Source organism: Macaca fascicularis, chromosome 2 (assembly GCF_037993035.2).
Source record: "Macaca fascicularis isolate 582-1 chromosome 2, T2T-MFA8v1.1".
Classification (NCBI taxonomy): domain Eukaryota; kingdom Metazoa; phylum Chordata; class Mammalia; order Primates; family Cercopithecidae; genus Macaca; species Macaca fascicularis.
Genome location: NC_088376.1, coordinates 100,247,483 through 100,264,032, shown reverse-complemented (window position 1 = coordinate 100,264,032; position 16,550 = coordinate 100,247,483). Strand labels below are relative to the sequence as shown.

General features: G+C 35.7%; 1 protein-coding gene across 2 annotated transcripts in view; it reads right to left on the bottom strand.

The window, feature by feature from the left end:
• OXSR1 (oxidative stress responsive kinase 1) overlaps window positions 1-16,550 on the bottom strand; it is a 94,784-nt gene that overhangs the window by 24,733 nt on the left and 53,501 nt on the right. For both annotated transcript variants that reach the window (XM_074031693.1, XM_005546665.4), the window contains 6 exons: window positions 15,658-15,713; window positions 9,767-9,876; window positions 7,541-7,642; window positions 6,734-6,867; window positions 1,408-1,456; window positions 715-780 (listed from right to left, as the gene is read on the bottom strand). In XM_074031693.1, coding sequence (XP_073887794.1) covers window positions 715-780; window positions 1,408-1,456; window positions 6,734-6,867; window positions 7,541-7,642; window positions 9,767-9,876; window positions 15,658-15,713 — 517 coding nt within the window. The remainder of the gene's footprint in view (window positions 1-714; window positions 781-1,407; window positions 1,457-6,733; window positions 6,868-7,540; window positions 7,643-9,766; window positions 9,877-15,657; window positions 15,714-16,550) is intronic.

Here is a 16,550-nt window from a genome sequence, read left to right as displayed (position 1 = left end):
AAGCAGTGAGATCTATGGAAGAGAATAAGCCACTGCTAGACATAACGCTTCTGACTTCTTGGACAGGCCTACCACTGTATTATATAAGGTATACGACCTTTACCTTCTTCAAGTCTATCATCAACAGAAGCCTCTTTTCCTTCACATTGGATGAGTATGCTTGAGCAGAGAAGTAAGAGGGGGGAAAAGGATTTTCTTCTCCCTGCTCTCACAGAGGTTCATAAAAGTATCATGGACAGGAAAATTAATATATTCTGCCCAAACTGAGATATTAAAGCATTCTCCATGCTCACATCATGACCAAACTTCTTAGAAATTACATATACATAATAAGGTTCTTTCAGTCTTTCTGTAAAAGCAGTAGAAAATTTGGAGTTCCAAAAAGGGTACTGTGACTTATACCCAAAGCTATAAATGCTATGTAAAATCACAACTCATTCTGGTAGCTAGAAACAGTTATCAAATAAGAGTTTAGAATTAATTTACCAATTACTATCTAGCATTCCCTTTCATCCTAATAGACAGCAGAGTAATACAAAGGCATACAGTAGACCAAAGATATTTGCTGAATGAATGTATCAAAGAACGTTTTAGATAGGATTGAAAGAAAACCAGTAATTCTCATATACTATTAACAATGTATTACTTAATATATTTTCAAAATGCAAAAATAAAGTAAATTTTTCAGGAAAAGTGAGTTAAATTCCGATTTACCTTTTTTGCTCTTTCAGAAATGGTTGGTGCTCTCTGCAATATTTTTTCTTGAAGAAATTCTTTATTCTGGAGAGGAAGAGTAAGTATTTTGTTCTTATAAGTTTAAAGGTACCAAAAAAACCCCACAAAAATGCTCACCATAATCAAAATGTGATATAGTAACTGTTCTGTAATGAAGTATGAGAAAAACTTCCATTTGTTTACTCTGAAGTTCCTTTAGTACGTTACTACCACAATTTTATAAATTGAGACAGAAAATTAAGATGTAGTACACTGTATGAACCATCGTCTATGAAGAGTTTGCTGTACTGTATGTTCTTTGAGATCATGGTCCTAGATTTCCAACTACAGTAACATCCTACTATTTGATATATTTGGGAAATGAGATGTTTACAAATTCAGTAGTAAACCTTAAAATCAGAGTTTGGTATTTTTCACAAATTATATTTATAATGGTAAAATTTAATAATCATTATTCCTATGATCAGTTTACCCTAATATTTAAAAATGGATTGACTAAATTCTGAAGCAAGCATCTTAATTATCAAAGGCTGTATACATACTGCTTTCCACAATTATTTTATTTACCATCATTTTTCCAAACATAATCATCCAACTTCTAAGCAGTGAACATAATCTGAGTAATTGAGGAGCATCCTATAACACACATAATCAAAAGCTAGAATTTCCTACCTTTGCTTTCTGGAAAAATTTGTGCCTTAACAGTTCTGCTGCTGTTGGTCTAAAACCAGGGAGGGAGGGAAGAAAAGGTTTTACAATTAATTCAAGTGTAATGTGAGATTCCATCATCAAAAATCAGAAAAAAATTTTTTCAACAGCAAAATAAAAACTCAGTATACTCCACTTTCCTTAAACTGCTAAAAAGCAAAACAAACTTGATACAAGACATTGAATAAAATAAAAATCTCAAAACAAATATTCTGATAATAATTATTAATATTCTTTGAAAGAGTCATTAGTGAAATGTTTTTTCTGGAAGCATGATTTCTTAATAGAGTCTAATATATTTGCTAATTAATAATATTAATTTAATATTTAATATTATTTCCCAATAAGTAAGCTAGACAAAATCTATCTAACATTTTTAGCAAGGCATAAAAATATATTTAAACACTCAAAGAGGAAATGGACCAAATCAAGACCTCCACTTCTTGCCACATGGTAGCCTGCCAGCCTTCAATTTAAGGATCTGTGGTAACCTTAAAAATAGATTTCACAATCTCTCTTTAAAAACGAAAATTCTAAAAGTAAAGTATATTCCCCAAATTTAACAAAACTCAGTTTACCTCATTTCTTCATGGTCTTATTTCCTTTTAAGCAAAGACATGACTGTCAATTTTACAAGCTTTTAAAAGAATAACATTCAGAATAAAGAATTTAACATTTAAGAAACTGGACCTGATTTTTTGCCACACACCTACCTGATCCTGAGCAAATCACAACCTCTCTAAGGTTCAGTATTACTTGGCCAAGTCCCTAAGAGCAGTAGCTCTTAAACACTGCTGTGCATTAAACTATCTGGGAAGAATGTAAAAATCCCAATGACCAGTCGGGCACCATGGCTCACACCTGTAATCCCAGAACTTTGGGAGGCCAAGGTGGGTGGATCACGAGGTGAGGAGTTCGAGACCAGCCTGGCCAATATGGTGACACCCTATCTCTACTAAAAAAACACAAAAATTAGTAGGGCAAGGTGGCATGCACCTGTAGTCCCAGCAACTCAGGAGGCTGAGAAAGGAGTATCACTTGAACCCATGAGGCAGAGGTTGCAGTGAGCTGAGATTGTGCCACTGTACTACAGCCTGGGCAACAGAGCAAGACTGTCTCAAACAAACAAACAAAAACCCAATGACCAGGCTGTACCTCATACCAATTAAAGCAGAATCTTTAATTGGCTTTAGTAATTTTTAAAACTCCCTAGGTAATTCCAATATGCATTCAAGTTTAAAAACCAGCACCTCCGATGATTATTATAAAGATTTAAAAACTGGGCCGGGCGCGGTGGCTCAAACCTGTAATCCCAGCACTTTGGGAGGCCGAGACGGGCGGATCACGAGGGCAGGAGATCGAGACCATCCTGGCTAACATGGTGAAACCCCGTCTCTACTAAAAGATACAAAAAACTAGCCGGGCGAGGTGGCGGGCACCTGTAGTCCCAGCTACTTGGGAGGCTGAGGCAGGAGAATGGCGTAAACCCGGGAGGTGGAGCTTGCAGTGAGCTGAGATCCGGCCACTGCACTCCAGCCTGGGCGACAGAGCGAGACTCCGTTTCAAAAAAAAAAAAAAAAAAAAAAAAAAAAAAAAAAAAAAACAGATTTAAAAACTGAATAAATGTGAAAGTTTCAGTTTGCATAGCAAACTGAAATCCAACATTATCACTCTTATTTTTCCATTCACTCAAGATTCCAATATGCTCAACAATGTGATTGCTCAACATTGCTTATTATTCATTCCTTTCTTCTGACTTCTAAAGTACAACTTATGGGTTCTTTCTAAAGTACAACTTATGGGTTCTTTAAGTGATAGAATGTGACTGGAAAACTCAATTTCCGTGTGCAAAATAATTTCATGCTCATTCTTGAATGATAGTTTGACTAGCTGGAGAACTCTGGGTTAAAGTCACAGTCATGAGCCTCTTAATGCTTTGGCCAACAACATACTATGTATCTGACAGTAGAGCAACAGGTTACACTAAATAGCCTACGCATGCAGTAGGCTGTACCATCAAAGTTTGTATAAGTACACTCCATGATGTTCACACAATGACAAAACTGCCTAATACACATATCACAGAATGTATCCTCATCATTTTAAGTGACACATGACTGCATTTTCTCTGAACATTTCACTAAATGCTGGCCTCAACTGTTGTGTTATTGGGTTAGTGGCTGTCAAGTCTACCTGCTGATCCTCAGTAGGTAATCTATTCCCTGAGACTGCCTGTAGAAGTTTCTCTTTGTTTCGTGTCCAGTAGTTTCACAACAACGTGTACAAGTGGAAGAAGGGAGACACTGCTTGGAATTCTACGGCGATGGTTCTTTACTCTGAGAATATAGGTCTTTCATCAACTGGAAAATTCTCAGCCATTATTTCTTTGAATATCGTTTCTACCACATTCTCTCTAGTCTTTCCTGGTAAGTTCATGTATACGTATATGTACATTTGTGTGTGTGTGTGTGGATGTGCATACACACACATACTGAACCTTCTCAGTCTACCCTCCAAATGTTAATATTTCTTTCATATTTCCCTCTTTGATCTTTCTGTGCTACATTCTGAGCAGTTTCCTTCGTATACTGTAGTCTGATTAAAACAGGCACTCTAGTCCAGTTGTATGGGTCAGAATTCTGATTCCACCATTTATTAGCTGTGTGACTTTGGGGAGGGTTACTTAACCTCTCTGTGATTCAGTTTCTTCATTTGTAAGATAAAGAAAATAAGAGTGCTAACCTCAAAGGATTACTGTAAACAATAGTGCCTGGTACTTGATGAGTAAATAAATAATCTCCTTTTTGTTTTATTGGTTGTTCTGTTTAACCAGTCCATTGTGTGTGTTATTTTAACTTAGCAATGTTCTAAACAAAGTTTAATTTTGGTTTACAAACTGGAATAGATTTTCTATAGCTTCCAGTTTTCTTACTTAAAAAAAAGTTTTATAATAATTTTAGACTTAAAAGAGTTGCAAAGCTAGTACACAGTTCCTACATGCCCTTCACCACCTTCTGCTATTGTTAACCTTTTACATAACCACAGTATAATAATAATAAAGAAATCAACTAAAGTATCAACACTGGTACAATACTATTAACTAAACAACAGACTTCATTCCATTTCTCCAGTTTTTCCACTAATGTCCTTTTTCTGTCCCAGGATCTAACACAGGATACTCTGTTGCTTTCAGTCTTCATGTCTTCTTAATTTCCTCCAATCTGTGACAGTTTCCTAGTCTCTCTTCCTTGGCCGTTTTGAACAGTGCTGGTCAGGTATTTTGCTGCATATTCCTCGATTTGGGTTTGTCTGATGTTTCCTCATTATAGACTGAAGTTACAGATTTAAAGGAAGAATACCTCACAGGTTATATGCCCTTCTCATTTCATCATATCAAGAGCTGAATCAGTCTTATCAATGTCTGATTAATAGTGATGTTAACCTTGGTCATTGGGTAGAGGAGGTGCATTGTGAAGTTACTATTTTTCCTTTTTCATATTCTACTCATCAGAAGTGAGTCAGTAAGTCCAGCTCACACTCAAGGAAAGTTTGAAATATTAATCACTATATTTTTCATTTCTGGCATTGCTATTTGGTTCTTCTGTCACAGTCACAGTCTTTTCTTGTGGGTTTGATTTCTTCTAATTTTAGTTATTTTCAATATACTTAATTTTATATCTTTTCAGTTTATCACTGCATTACCTAAATCTTTTGGAGCACTAATCCTTCTGCTTGTGTCTGCTAACTAGTTCATGACGTATTGTTTCACTGTGTGTTTCTTAATTTTGGGTTGTGACCTTATTTCAGTGGGGCATTATGTTCAGGAATCCAAAGGGAACTAGAGTTGAAAGTGTTCTTCCAGTACAGCTCTGTGATGGCTTCTATCAAAAATAAAAAACGATTTGGTGAAGCTTTTTTAACTTTCTAATCCTGTGGGTTCCTGGATAACATAGGTAGTATAAACTCTACACCTGTGGAACGTTCAGTTTGAAGGGCTTGATTATTCAGGAGAGGTTTTTGTTGTCTCTTGCTGATGACAGTTTTTCTTCTTGTCTATCCTTTTACTAAGGATACAGACATCTGAAGTTCTTAGCTTTAAGAAGAATAATCTCAGTTTAAACTCCCCACTGGGTAGACCCAAGATCTCAATTCCAGTCTTCACATGGGAGTTACAAATCCAAATCAGTAGGTTATCAGAATGAATAGTGACCCACTGAAGACAGCCATGGGATTAGTTCACAATATTTCTTCTTTAACTTTGGGCTTCCTCATTATTTTTGGTATCTGAGAATCTTTAAGTGGGATAGATTTTATCTGGCATTTCTAGGTATTTGTAACAAGAAAATTTTGTTCCTTTAATCAACTAATTTGAAAAGAAAAGTGTTTCCTGTCTTTTTTAAGTGTTTACTCAGAAACACAAAAAAAATTATAAAAACGCAGGTATAAATTTTGTTTTTCTTACCCTTTCCAATATTTCCAACAATAAATTCTGAAACCCTATTACATATACTAGAGATGTGATCAAGAACATGAAAGTCTTTCCCTTTTAATGATCTTTAGAGAAACAAAAATTAAAGAACTCAGTGCTAAGAAGCTGAGTGGAATATATATGTGAAACAGACAAATAAGATTCAGAAGGAACAGAGCCCTAAATTAGGAATCAGGACTTTTTGAGATTCAAGTCCTACTCCTATGACTAAGTATCAAGTGACCTCAAAAATAAAAGGTTGTACTCAATGATCCCCAACATTCTACGATTCTGTTTAATTCATGAAGTTACTCATATTGGCTGTTCTTATTTATTTGCTCACTTGTCATTCAATCTGTCTAATAATGATAAGGAAACTATTTGAATTTTTGGTCCACTTACTAAAATATCTTTCTAATATGGAAATAAGTATGATTATTAGACACTAAACATAATTTTTCTATGTGTCTTGCCTTTATTAATACTGTAAATGCCATTAAGACATTCATTTATAAATTTTAAATGCAAATTAAAAACAAACCTCTCCACTAACTTGGCACTTATTAATACAGAATTCACAATGTACAACTTTGTAAGAAATTAACAAGGAAAAGGCTGAACTATTTAAGGTATACTGTATACTACAAAGAAGGCAGAAATCAATTCATTTCTGTATACCATAGTATAATGGTCTCTGTATACTTCTTTAAAGTTTATATTTAGTTCTTTTGAAAATAATTTCCTGTACATACAAGTATGTGACTCTTAGACTTCTCACGATGTTTTATTAGAGAGAAAAGTAGATGTTTTCTCATATTTTACCTTTTTTCTGGATCTTTTTGAAGGCACAATGAAATCATTTTTCTAAATGATTTTCCATATTTTTTCAGCATTTCTTTATCTTGAACACCAGTTTCCAAAGAAGGAGGATCATTCTGCAGTGTCAGCATTAAAACCTGCAAGAATTTTCAATATACTATAAACTTGTGATGACTCAGTAAAGTTTAACTATTGTGGTCAAGATTTTTCAATATAGGCACTCCCCCACCAACATACAAATATTTTATTTCCTTTAAGTTTGTATCTGAATCAGTTGTTTAAAATCCAGAATCATTAAGTGTATTTCACATAAATAATATGCTGTAGATGGTTACCTTCTTAACACACACACACACACACACACACACACAATGGGTATTATGCAGCCTTAAAAAGCAAGAAAATTCTGCAATATGCTACAACATGGATGAACCTTGGGGACATTACGCTAGCCATGCAAAGATAAACACTGTGGGATTCTACGTATATGAGGTATTAAGAGCAGTCAAAATCATAGAGACAAAAATGATTGCCAAAGGGCTAAGAATGGGAATCAAGAGTTACTATTTAATGGGTATAGAGTTCCAGTTTTAAAACGAAAAGAGCTTGGATAAAGATGGTGGTGACAACTGCACAACATTATGAATGCATTTAATACCATTGAACTATATACTCCAAATGGTTAAAGATGGTGGTCAATTTTATGATCTGCGCATTTTACCACAATAAAAAAAATTTTAAAAACTTGCAAATGGCTCTGAAAAGGAACTGGGACTTGAGCTGGGGTAGTATTTGGAATACAAGCCTCACCTTCATTGGTGGATATTTATGGTAAGGAGCTGCCCCCGTGGCCAATTCAATTGCTGTAATTCCAAAACTCCAAATATCAGCTTTGAAATCATAACCTCGGACCTGCAAAACAGATTTGCATCATTATTTTTACCAGCACAAAAGGACTTTTAAAAGTTAGCTTCTGGCCAGGCACAGAGGCTCACGCTTGTAATCCCAGCACTTTGGGAGGCTAAGGCAGGCAAATCACCTGAGGTTGGGAGTTCAAGACCAGCCTCACCAACACGGAGAAACTCCATCACTATTAAAAGAAAAAAAAAAAAAAAAAATTAGCCGGGCACAGTGGTGCGTGCCTGTAATTCCAACTATTCGGGAGGCTGAGGCAGGAGAATCGCTTGAACCTGGGAGGTGGAGGTTGTGGTGAGCCGAGATCATGCCATTGCACTCCAGCCTGGGCAACAAGAGCGAAACTCCACCTCAAAAAAAAAAAAAAAAAAAAAAAAATTAGCTTCTGAGGCCGGTTACAGTGGCTCCTGCCTGTAATCCCAGCACTTTGAGAGGCTGAGGTGGGAGAATGATGTGGGCTTGAGGCCAGGAGTTCAAGACCAGCCTGGGCAACATGGTGAGACCCCATCTCCACACAAAAAAAGCTGTTTTAATTAGCTAGGAGCGGTGACATACACCTGCAGTCCAGCTGCTCAGGAGGCTAGCTTGAGCCCAGGAGTTCAAGGCTGCAGTAAGCCATGATGGCACCACTGTACTCCAGACTGGGTGACAGAGCAAGACTCTGTCTCTAAAAATAAACAAACAAAAAAGCTACCTCTAATGTGTACCAAGAACAATGAAAGTGTTCATAAGCTTTAAACCAATAAAATAAAGTAGGCAAACTCTAAACATATTTGGTAATAATACACAACCTGAATGTTCACCAAAAGTGAAGAAATTGTTAAGTATGATATATTTTAAAAATTACAGTCAATTAAAAGCAATATTTATTAATTCTATGTGAAAATATAAAAAACATTTCTGATAAAACATGAAGAAAAAAACACAAAATTGCTCATACGTCCTGAAACTTTTACAAACAGTAAAATACTAGAAAGAATTAAAACAAAATGTTTTGTAGTGCGGTAGCTTTTTTGTTTTCCAAAGGATCTGTATTGTGGTATTATCACCTTAATTTCTATAATGAAAAAGTTAACGAAGGTTGTGAATACTTTTAAACTTTTTACAGTGAATATGTTGCCAAATTTCTCTACTTATATACTGTCACCAGCACATTACATGGCTATAAATTTTAATTTTCTATCCTAAGCAATATAGGAGAAATAGGTTTGGGGAGTGTGTAGTGTGTAAGACCTAAAATTAAGGATCCATAGTATGTGCTGCCTTGCCATCTGGTAAAACTGAAGGGCATCTAGTGACCTAAGTACAAGTTCCCCTCCCCACTCTGCTCTTGCAGATAATGTCTCCTAGTCCAACAATCCTCCTTATCAAAGGACCAGGTACAGTTCCTGCTTGCCCGACAAGCAGATTTCGGTTCCCTGTCAGCCAGTCTTATCTTCTCATGGAAACCAAGGGGCATCGCAATCTGCTGGTACTACAAAGCCTGTCTCCAAAGCCCCTTCTCGTTCATTCTGTTAGTAAGTGCAACTCTGCTGGTCCTGCATGGCACGCAGTATCCTCCTCCCCTAGGCTATGAGTATATGTGACTAATAGACAGCTGTCAATCTCATCTGTCCAGTGTCAGGTGTTGTATGTTCAGCCATTCCTATAACTTTACAGTGGGAATCCTTCCCTCACCAACAGGGTGAATACAGGTGATTAAAACAGAGTAAAAATGAATTCGGTTTGTAGCATACTGAGTTTGATATACCTATAAGGCATTTATGTGAAGCATCTATTAAGAACTAGAAACAATTATATGGAGGCTTAGGAAACAAAACTGGACATAATTTAGAAATCATTAAACCAATAAATCTGTATGTAAAAATTGGTATAATTTGTACTAATAAAATTATTAAAACAAACCTCAATTATATTATTGCTGAGTTTCATATATCCTTTGCAAAGTTCTAGAGTGTTTTTGTTGTTTTGTTTTCAAGGGTGGACTAAAATCCTACCCAAGGAACAGGGACATGTTTCCCAAAGCTAACCTGGTATGCCAAAGAAAAGCAAACACTATTAAGTTTTTTGAGTTTTAAAACAAAGCCCTAACCCATTTAAAATTGAAAAAAGACACGGTACCTGTTCCATAACTTCAGGTGCCATCCAACAAGGAGTGCCAACAAAGGTCTTTCTCACTTTATTTCGGGTAATATCACCACCAGTTGCTAAAAAAGCACTAACCCCAAAGTCTGAAATAGAATACAACAGCAAGGTATTTAAAGTGCATCAACTATCATAAATGAATAGGAAAACAATATAATGTAGTGACCATCCTATATATAAATAAAAAGCATGATAATTTCTTATCTTTTTGCTGAACTTCTTGACTAAATTAAGACATAGCTTAGACTAGGAACAGTGGCTCATACCTATAATCCCAACACTCTGGGAGGCCAAGGCAGGAGGCTCACTTGAGCCTGGGAGTTCAAGAACAGCCTAGGCAACATAGGGAGACCTCATCTTTACAAAACAAAAAAACAAAAAAGACATAGCTTAGCAGGTGCCTCACTCCATTCCTCTCCACTCCCACATATCATCATCTTCTCAGATTTTCCCCCTTGCTCTAATCCATTCTACATACCACTATCGGATTCATTCATCCATTCATTTTTAAATTATCACTTTGACATGGCCCTTTCAGCTCAGAAACTCCTACAGAATGAAATCCAACCTTTTTAGCTTAGTATTCAAAGAGCTCTCAAGAACTCAGCCCCAAATAAATTAGAGTTCATAATTCTAAATACATATCCTAACTACACCTCTTAGTAGATGTATGACATGGGTAAACTTAGTTCACCTCTCTAAGCCTCAGGATTTTCTCTACAAAGATTTTATCCCACAATGCTGAAGCCAAAGTACCAGTCACTGATAAGGAGGACTGCCTGCCTCACCATGATCCCCCCTTTTCTGTAAATAGCCCTGGGTGTGTATCTATACTCTCTCACCTTGACCCTGGGCATACCTGATTTGAGCCAGGGTTAGACACCTTAATCCAAGGTAGGCCTATCTTAGTCTCCTAGAAATGTGAAGCTTGAATGGAAAGACAAAGAAATTAAGGGTCACTGGAGCTAAGCCATGCTAACAGCATCCTGAAGGTCACCAGCACAACTGGGTTCCTGCCTATTCTGAGGCTTAGCTGTTCAGCTGATTTTTTAAATTCTGTGTACTTCCTAGTGTATTTTAAAAATTCCTGCTTTGTTAAGTCAGTCACTGATAATTCCCAATACAACCAAAAGAACTTTAACTAATATACTGAGGCACAACTTATCCAACTTTTACATACCTTTTCTGACTCCCCTTTTGTTTTGTGCCCATTCCAGAATACTCTGCACTATGTAAAATGAGTGTGTATTTGTCCATAATTTATTCTATTTTCAAATTGAAAATAAAATTATAAAACAGAAATTATGAAATTAGAAATAAATTTGAAAATACAATAAATTATGGACAACCCGATTGTGAGAAGGATAATTTCAGAATGGCAAACTTTAAAATTCCAGATTCAGAAGCCTATGAATTCTGCCATTTTTAAGCAATTATTTAAAATAATTGCTTGTCTATACAGTAGTTTTAAAAATAGCAAGTCTATACAGCACAGTTTTAAAAACAATAATCTTGTCTGAATGTACTTAGAATTATGAAAAAAAAAAACATAATAATCTTGACTGGGCACAGTGGCTCATTTCTGTAATCCCAATACTTTGGGAAGCTGAGGCAGGAGGATCACTTGAGGCCAAGAGATCAAGACCAGCCTGGGCAACACAGTGAGACCCCATCTCTACAAAAAATAGAAAATTAGCTGGGCGTGGTGGCGGGCACCTGTAGTCCTAGTTACTTGGGTAGCTGAGGTAGGAGGACTGCTTGAGCCTACAAGTTTGAGGCTGCAGTGAGCCACATTCGTACCACTGCACTCTGGCCTGGGTGACAGAGCAAGACACTTTCTCTAAAATAATAATAATCATCATCATCATAACAGTTTTCAATACTCCTAAACTGGCAAATATCTAAGAATTTTAAAATGTTGTTCCATTTGTAACAACAATAACAAAGTAAACAATTTGAAGTGCATTTGAAGGGGAAAAAAGTACATTTAGTGCATTCAGCTCTGCCACTAGTCAGTTGAACTTGGGCAGGTATTTTCAATCTTTGTGCTACAATTTCTTCATCCGTAAAAAGGAGGCAACAACAGTACTTACTAACAAGGTTGTTGTTAAGGATTAAATGAGTTAATAATATACTTGGAGCAGTCCCTGTAATATATTTTAATACTAAACACTCAACAAGTATTAGGTATTCTTATCACTAACCAGAGAGGCAAAGCCATGCCTTAAAATACTTAAATATGATAAAGACTCAAACAGCTTATATATACACAACATATTTTTTAGGTTCAATTATGAAGAGTTTTTACTTTTTAAAACCTACTAAAAACCTTCAAGTAGCTTTAAAATAGTCAGAATTTTAAATCCAGAACTTAATAATGATCCAGAATTTTTGTATCTTCAGCTGGTATACCTCTGCTTGTTTCCAAATGAACCCTGAAGACTAGTTAAAACATTTAGCTAAGGAATGTAAGTGAGAATATCCACTTTACCAAAATATTCTTGTTAAATAACCTGCACAGCCACAATGCCACGGAGACATAATCAATCCAACCATAAAGTTAAAAACAGAAACCAAAGAGCAAAAATGCCATTTGCCTTTCGTTTTAAATTGCCAACTAAAGAGAAAGAGTAACTTCGATGTGAAAAAAATCATTTAGTTCCTCCGTTAACAAAATTTCAATTAAAGTACAAGGTGGACTTTGGTGCCTACTATGTGACAGGATCAAAAGTAATGATCAAGGAAGAAAATGTCCCCCCATTTGTGCAACTTCTAATACAGAAGGTGGAATCAGGCAATTATAATACATTAAAATAAGTGTTATCTGTAATAAGGTATGAAAAAACTAGAAGCCCCTAAACTATAAAACACTTAAAACATAGGAGAAAAGCTTCATGACACTGGAGTTAGCAATGATTTCTGAGATATAATACCAAATTTCAGGCAACAAAAGAAAAAGTAGATAATCAAAATTTTAAAACTTTTGTGCATCAAAGGTCACTATCAACAGAATGAAAGGCAACCCACAGACTGGGAGAAAGTATTTTGCAAATCATACATCTGATAAGGGATTGACATCCAAAATATGTAAAGAACTTCTGCAATTCAACAACAACAACAAAACCAAACACTCCAATTTAAAAATGGGCAAAGGAATTAAGGAGTTATTTCTTCAAAGAAGATATACAAATGGCCAATAAGTACATGAAAAAACGTTCAACATCACTTAATCAATAGGGAAATACAAATCAAAACCACAATGGGATAGATACCACATTACATCCCTTAGAATGGCTACCACCTGAAAAAACAAAAAACCCAGAAACTAACGAGCGTTGGTGAGGATGTGGAGAAACTGGATTCTTGTGCACTCTTTGTGGGAATGTAAAATGGTACAGTTGCTATGAAAAATAATACGGCCAATTCCTCAAAAACGTAAACATAGAATAGCTATATGATCCAGCAATTCTACTTATGAGGATATACCCAAAAGAAATGAAAGCAAGAAACTCAGACAGCTATTTGGACACTTGTGTTCACAGCAGCATTATTCACAATGACCAAAAGGTGGAAGCAATTCAAATGCCCATTGATGAATGAATGGATAAACAAAATGCAGCATATAAATACAATGGAATTATTATTCAGCTTTAAAAAGTAATGAAATTCTGACACTACAACATGAACCTTAAAGACATTATACAAAATGAAATAAAGTCAATAACAAAAGGACAAATACTGTATGAGTTCACTTAGGTACTTAAAGTAGTTAAATTCATGGAGACAAAAAGAAGAATGGTGGTCACCCATGGCTGGGGTGAGAGGTGGAATGAAGAATTATTTTTTAGTGGGTACAGTTTCAGTCAAGGAAGATGAACTAGTTCTGAAGACAGATGGAGGTGATAGTTGCACAACAGGAATGTATTTAATGCCACAGAACCATACACTTAAAAATGGTTAAAACGGTAAATTTTATGTTATGTGTATTTTACCACTACAAAAAAATAAAAATAAAAGACTGAGCCAGGAGGCAAAGTTGTTCCCAAATTCTTGTTTTGTGCAGGTGACAGGCCATGGTGCCACTCATACTAGACAAGGAAACCCATGTCCATTCCATCTCCTATATTTTTATGATTTATTAATGCTTTTGTATGTAGCTGTAGTTCTACTCATTTTCATCATTATATAGTACTCCAGTATACAGGCTGGGCTCACACCTGTAATTCCAGCACTCTGGGAAGCCAAGGTGGGAGAATCACTTGAGGCCAGGAGTTCGGGACCAGCCTGGCCAACATGGAGAAACACTGTCTCTACTACAAATACAAAAATTAGTCGGGTGGGGTGGTGCATGCCTGTAATCCCAGCTACTTGGGAGGCTGAGGCACAAGAATCTTTGAACCTGGAAGGCAGAGGCTGCAGTGAGCCAAGAGTGTACCACTGCACTCCAGCCTAGGCAACACAGCGAGACTGTCACAAAAAAAAAAAAAAAAAAAAAAAGGTATTCCAGTATATAAATTAACGACAATTTATTTATCCATTCTACTAATAAAGGGCATTGGGATTATTTCAAACTTGTCATAATTATGAACACCGTGGCACACATATGGGTGAGTTTCTCTAGGCTATACACCTAGGAGCCAAAGTCTTACAGCATGCATATCTTCAATTGTAATAAAATGGTTGCACCAATTTATATTCCCATCATCAGAAATGAGACTTTTTTCCTTGCTTTACACCTACATCAACAATTAGTACTGTCAAGATGTTTTTGCCAGGCCAATCAATTTAATGTGTTATCACAATGTGATTTTACTTTGCATTTAACAAGTTACTAGTGCAAGCTTGAACATCTTTTACTACATTTATAATTGGATACCTTCATTTGGGAAGTGCCTATGCCAGTTTTCTGCCCACTTTTTTAGTTTTTTTTTTAATTTTTCTCAATGAGTTCTTTATACACTCTACACTTGAGCCCTTTAACAATTATTCATGCTGCAAATATCTTCTCTACTCTGTGGTTTACCTTTTTACTCTGTTAATAGTAATAAACCATTTGTTCCTCTTTTGATAACTAGAAGTTGCTAATTTTAAAGGAGTCAAATTTATCAATCTTTCCCTTTATATCAGAGCTTTATGTGACTTGGTTAAAATATTTCCTTACCTCATGGACACGAAGATGTTCGCCTAAATTATCTTCTTAAAGATGAAGAAATAATTTAAGATTTGGGTGATTATCTTCCTCCTGCCAAACACCTGACTGTTCTAGCAGTCTGGGACCAAGCTGAGGTTTTCTCAGATGATCTGCTTGCTAGACAATCCCTGGGTACAGTCGCTCTGGAGTCTCAGCCTGGAGGAGGGGGTGTTTCATCAGGATAGCCACTTTTGGCAGGCCCTGGACTGCAACTCTTATCCCTTCAGCTCTGAAACTGCCAAAAGTGCACTTCTACTTCTCAGGCATTTTTTCCTAATTGACAAATACTCCATTTCCCCCAGGACAGAAGCAGCTCTGTATAGTCTCTATACAACATATTTATTCTTAAACACAATGAAGATCCTTGACTACTTTTCCTTTAAAGGAAAGTACAGAATGCTACGAGAACCCATAGCAGAAGACCTTAATGGAAGTAAGAGGCAGATAGCTGGAAGGAAACAAGTAATGGTCAGAAAAAAATGTCTAAGAGCAGAAATGAAGGATGAGTATGAGAAGGTATCTTGAGAGTCGGTGGCATCCTATGATGTGTTAACAGAGGATCTTGAATAGAGACAGTCCAGCGAACAGGAGAGAATGCTGATTCAGGAAACATAAAAGATAAGTAATGTGGTTCTACTGACCATTACATCAAATAAAAAGAAATACTAATCATTACCTGCAATCTGTACTGAGCCATCTTCTCCAAGAAGAATGTTTCCAGCTTTCACATCTCTTTAAAAAAAAAAAAAAAAAGTTATGTATCAAAAAATACCTATTCTTTGAAGTAACATAATTTAAGCAATTGTTGACTATATTCATGCAATACTAGCAATATTTAAATGTTCTATTTTATATTAAAGGATATTAAGACTAATAGCAAAATTTTAGTTACTGGTACTAGGAACCCAAACATTAAAAAGAAAGCTAGAAAGGTTCTTATGATAATATCTGGAAAACACAAGTGATTAAATATTCTTGATTGGGATAAAAGTGGCCAAAGAATGTGACCCTCGCCTAATTCTACATTTTGAAATATTTTTTTCTACACCCCAATGAATTATCAAATTTTTAAAATCATCAGTATGCAACTGAAAACAGGGAATATTCTATGCCCGTAACAAAAAGATGGAAACTACTCAGGCATCTCTATAGTTTTAACTATTCATAACAAGTAATATATAAAAACATTCTTGTTTTGAAAACCTAAACACAACTAAAAAAGCCAAAATCCCTTTGACCATCATTCTCAAATCTAAGTACTCTCTCCAAAGTTTTCAACTGTTATCAGTCTGGTTAATAGAATATATACCGATGACATATCTGGGATTTTCTCCCAATGTAAACAATATTATACTATCCATTCAAATCTACAACTTAGTTTTTTGGGGTTTTTTTCAGCAAAAACAAGTTTTTGGCAAAATTTAAAATCCCCAAATCCTAAGAGTAGCAAAACCATCTCTTGATAACCTAGAACTCTCACAATTTATAAGGAAAGTACAAGAGGGTTCTACTACAGCATTATTCGTAATAAAAAACAAAAACTAGTAACAGCCAACAACAGTAGAAAGG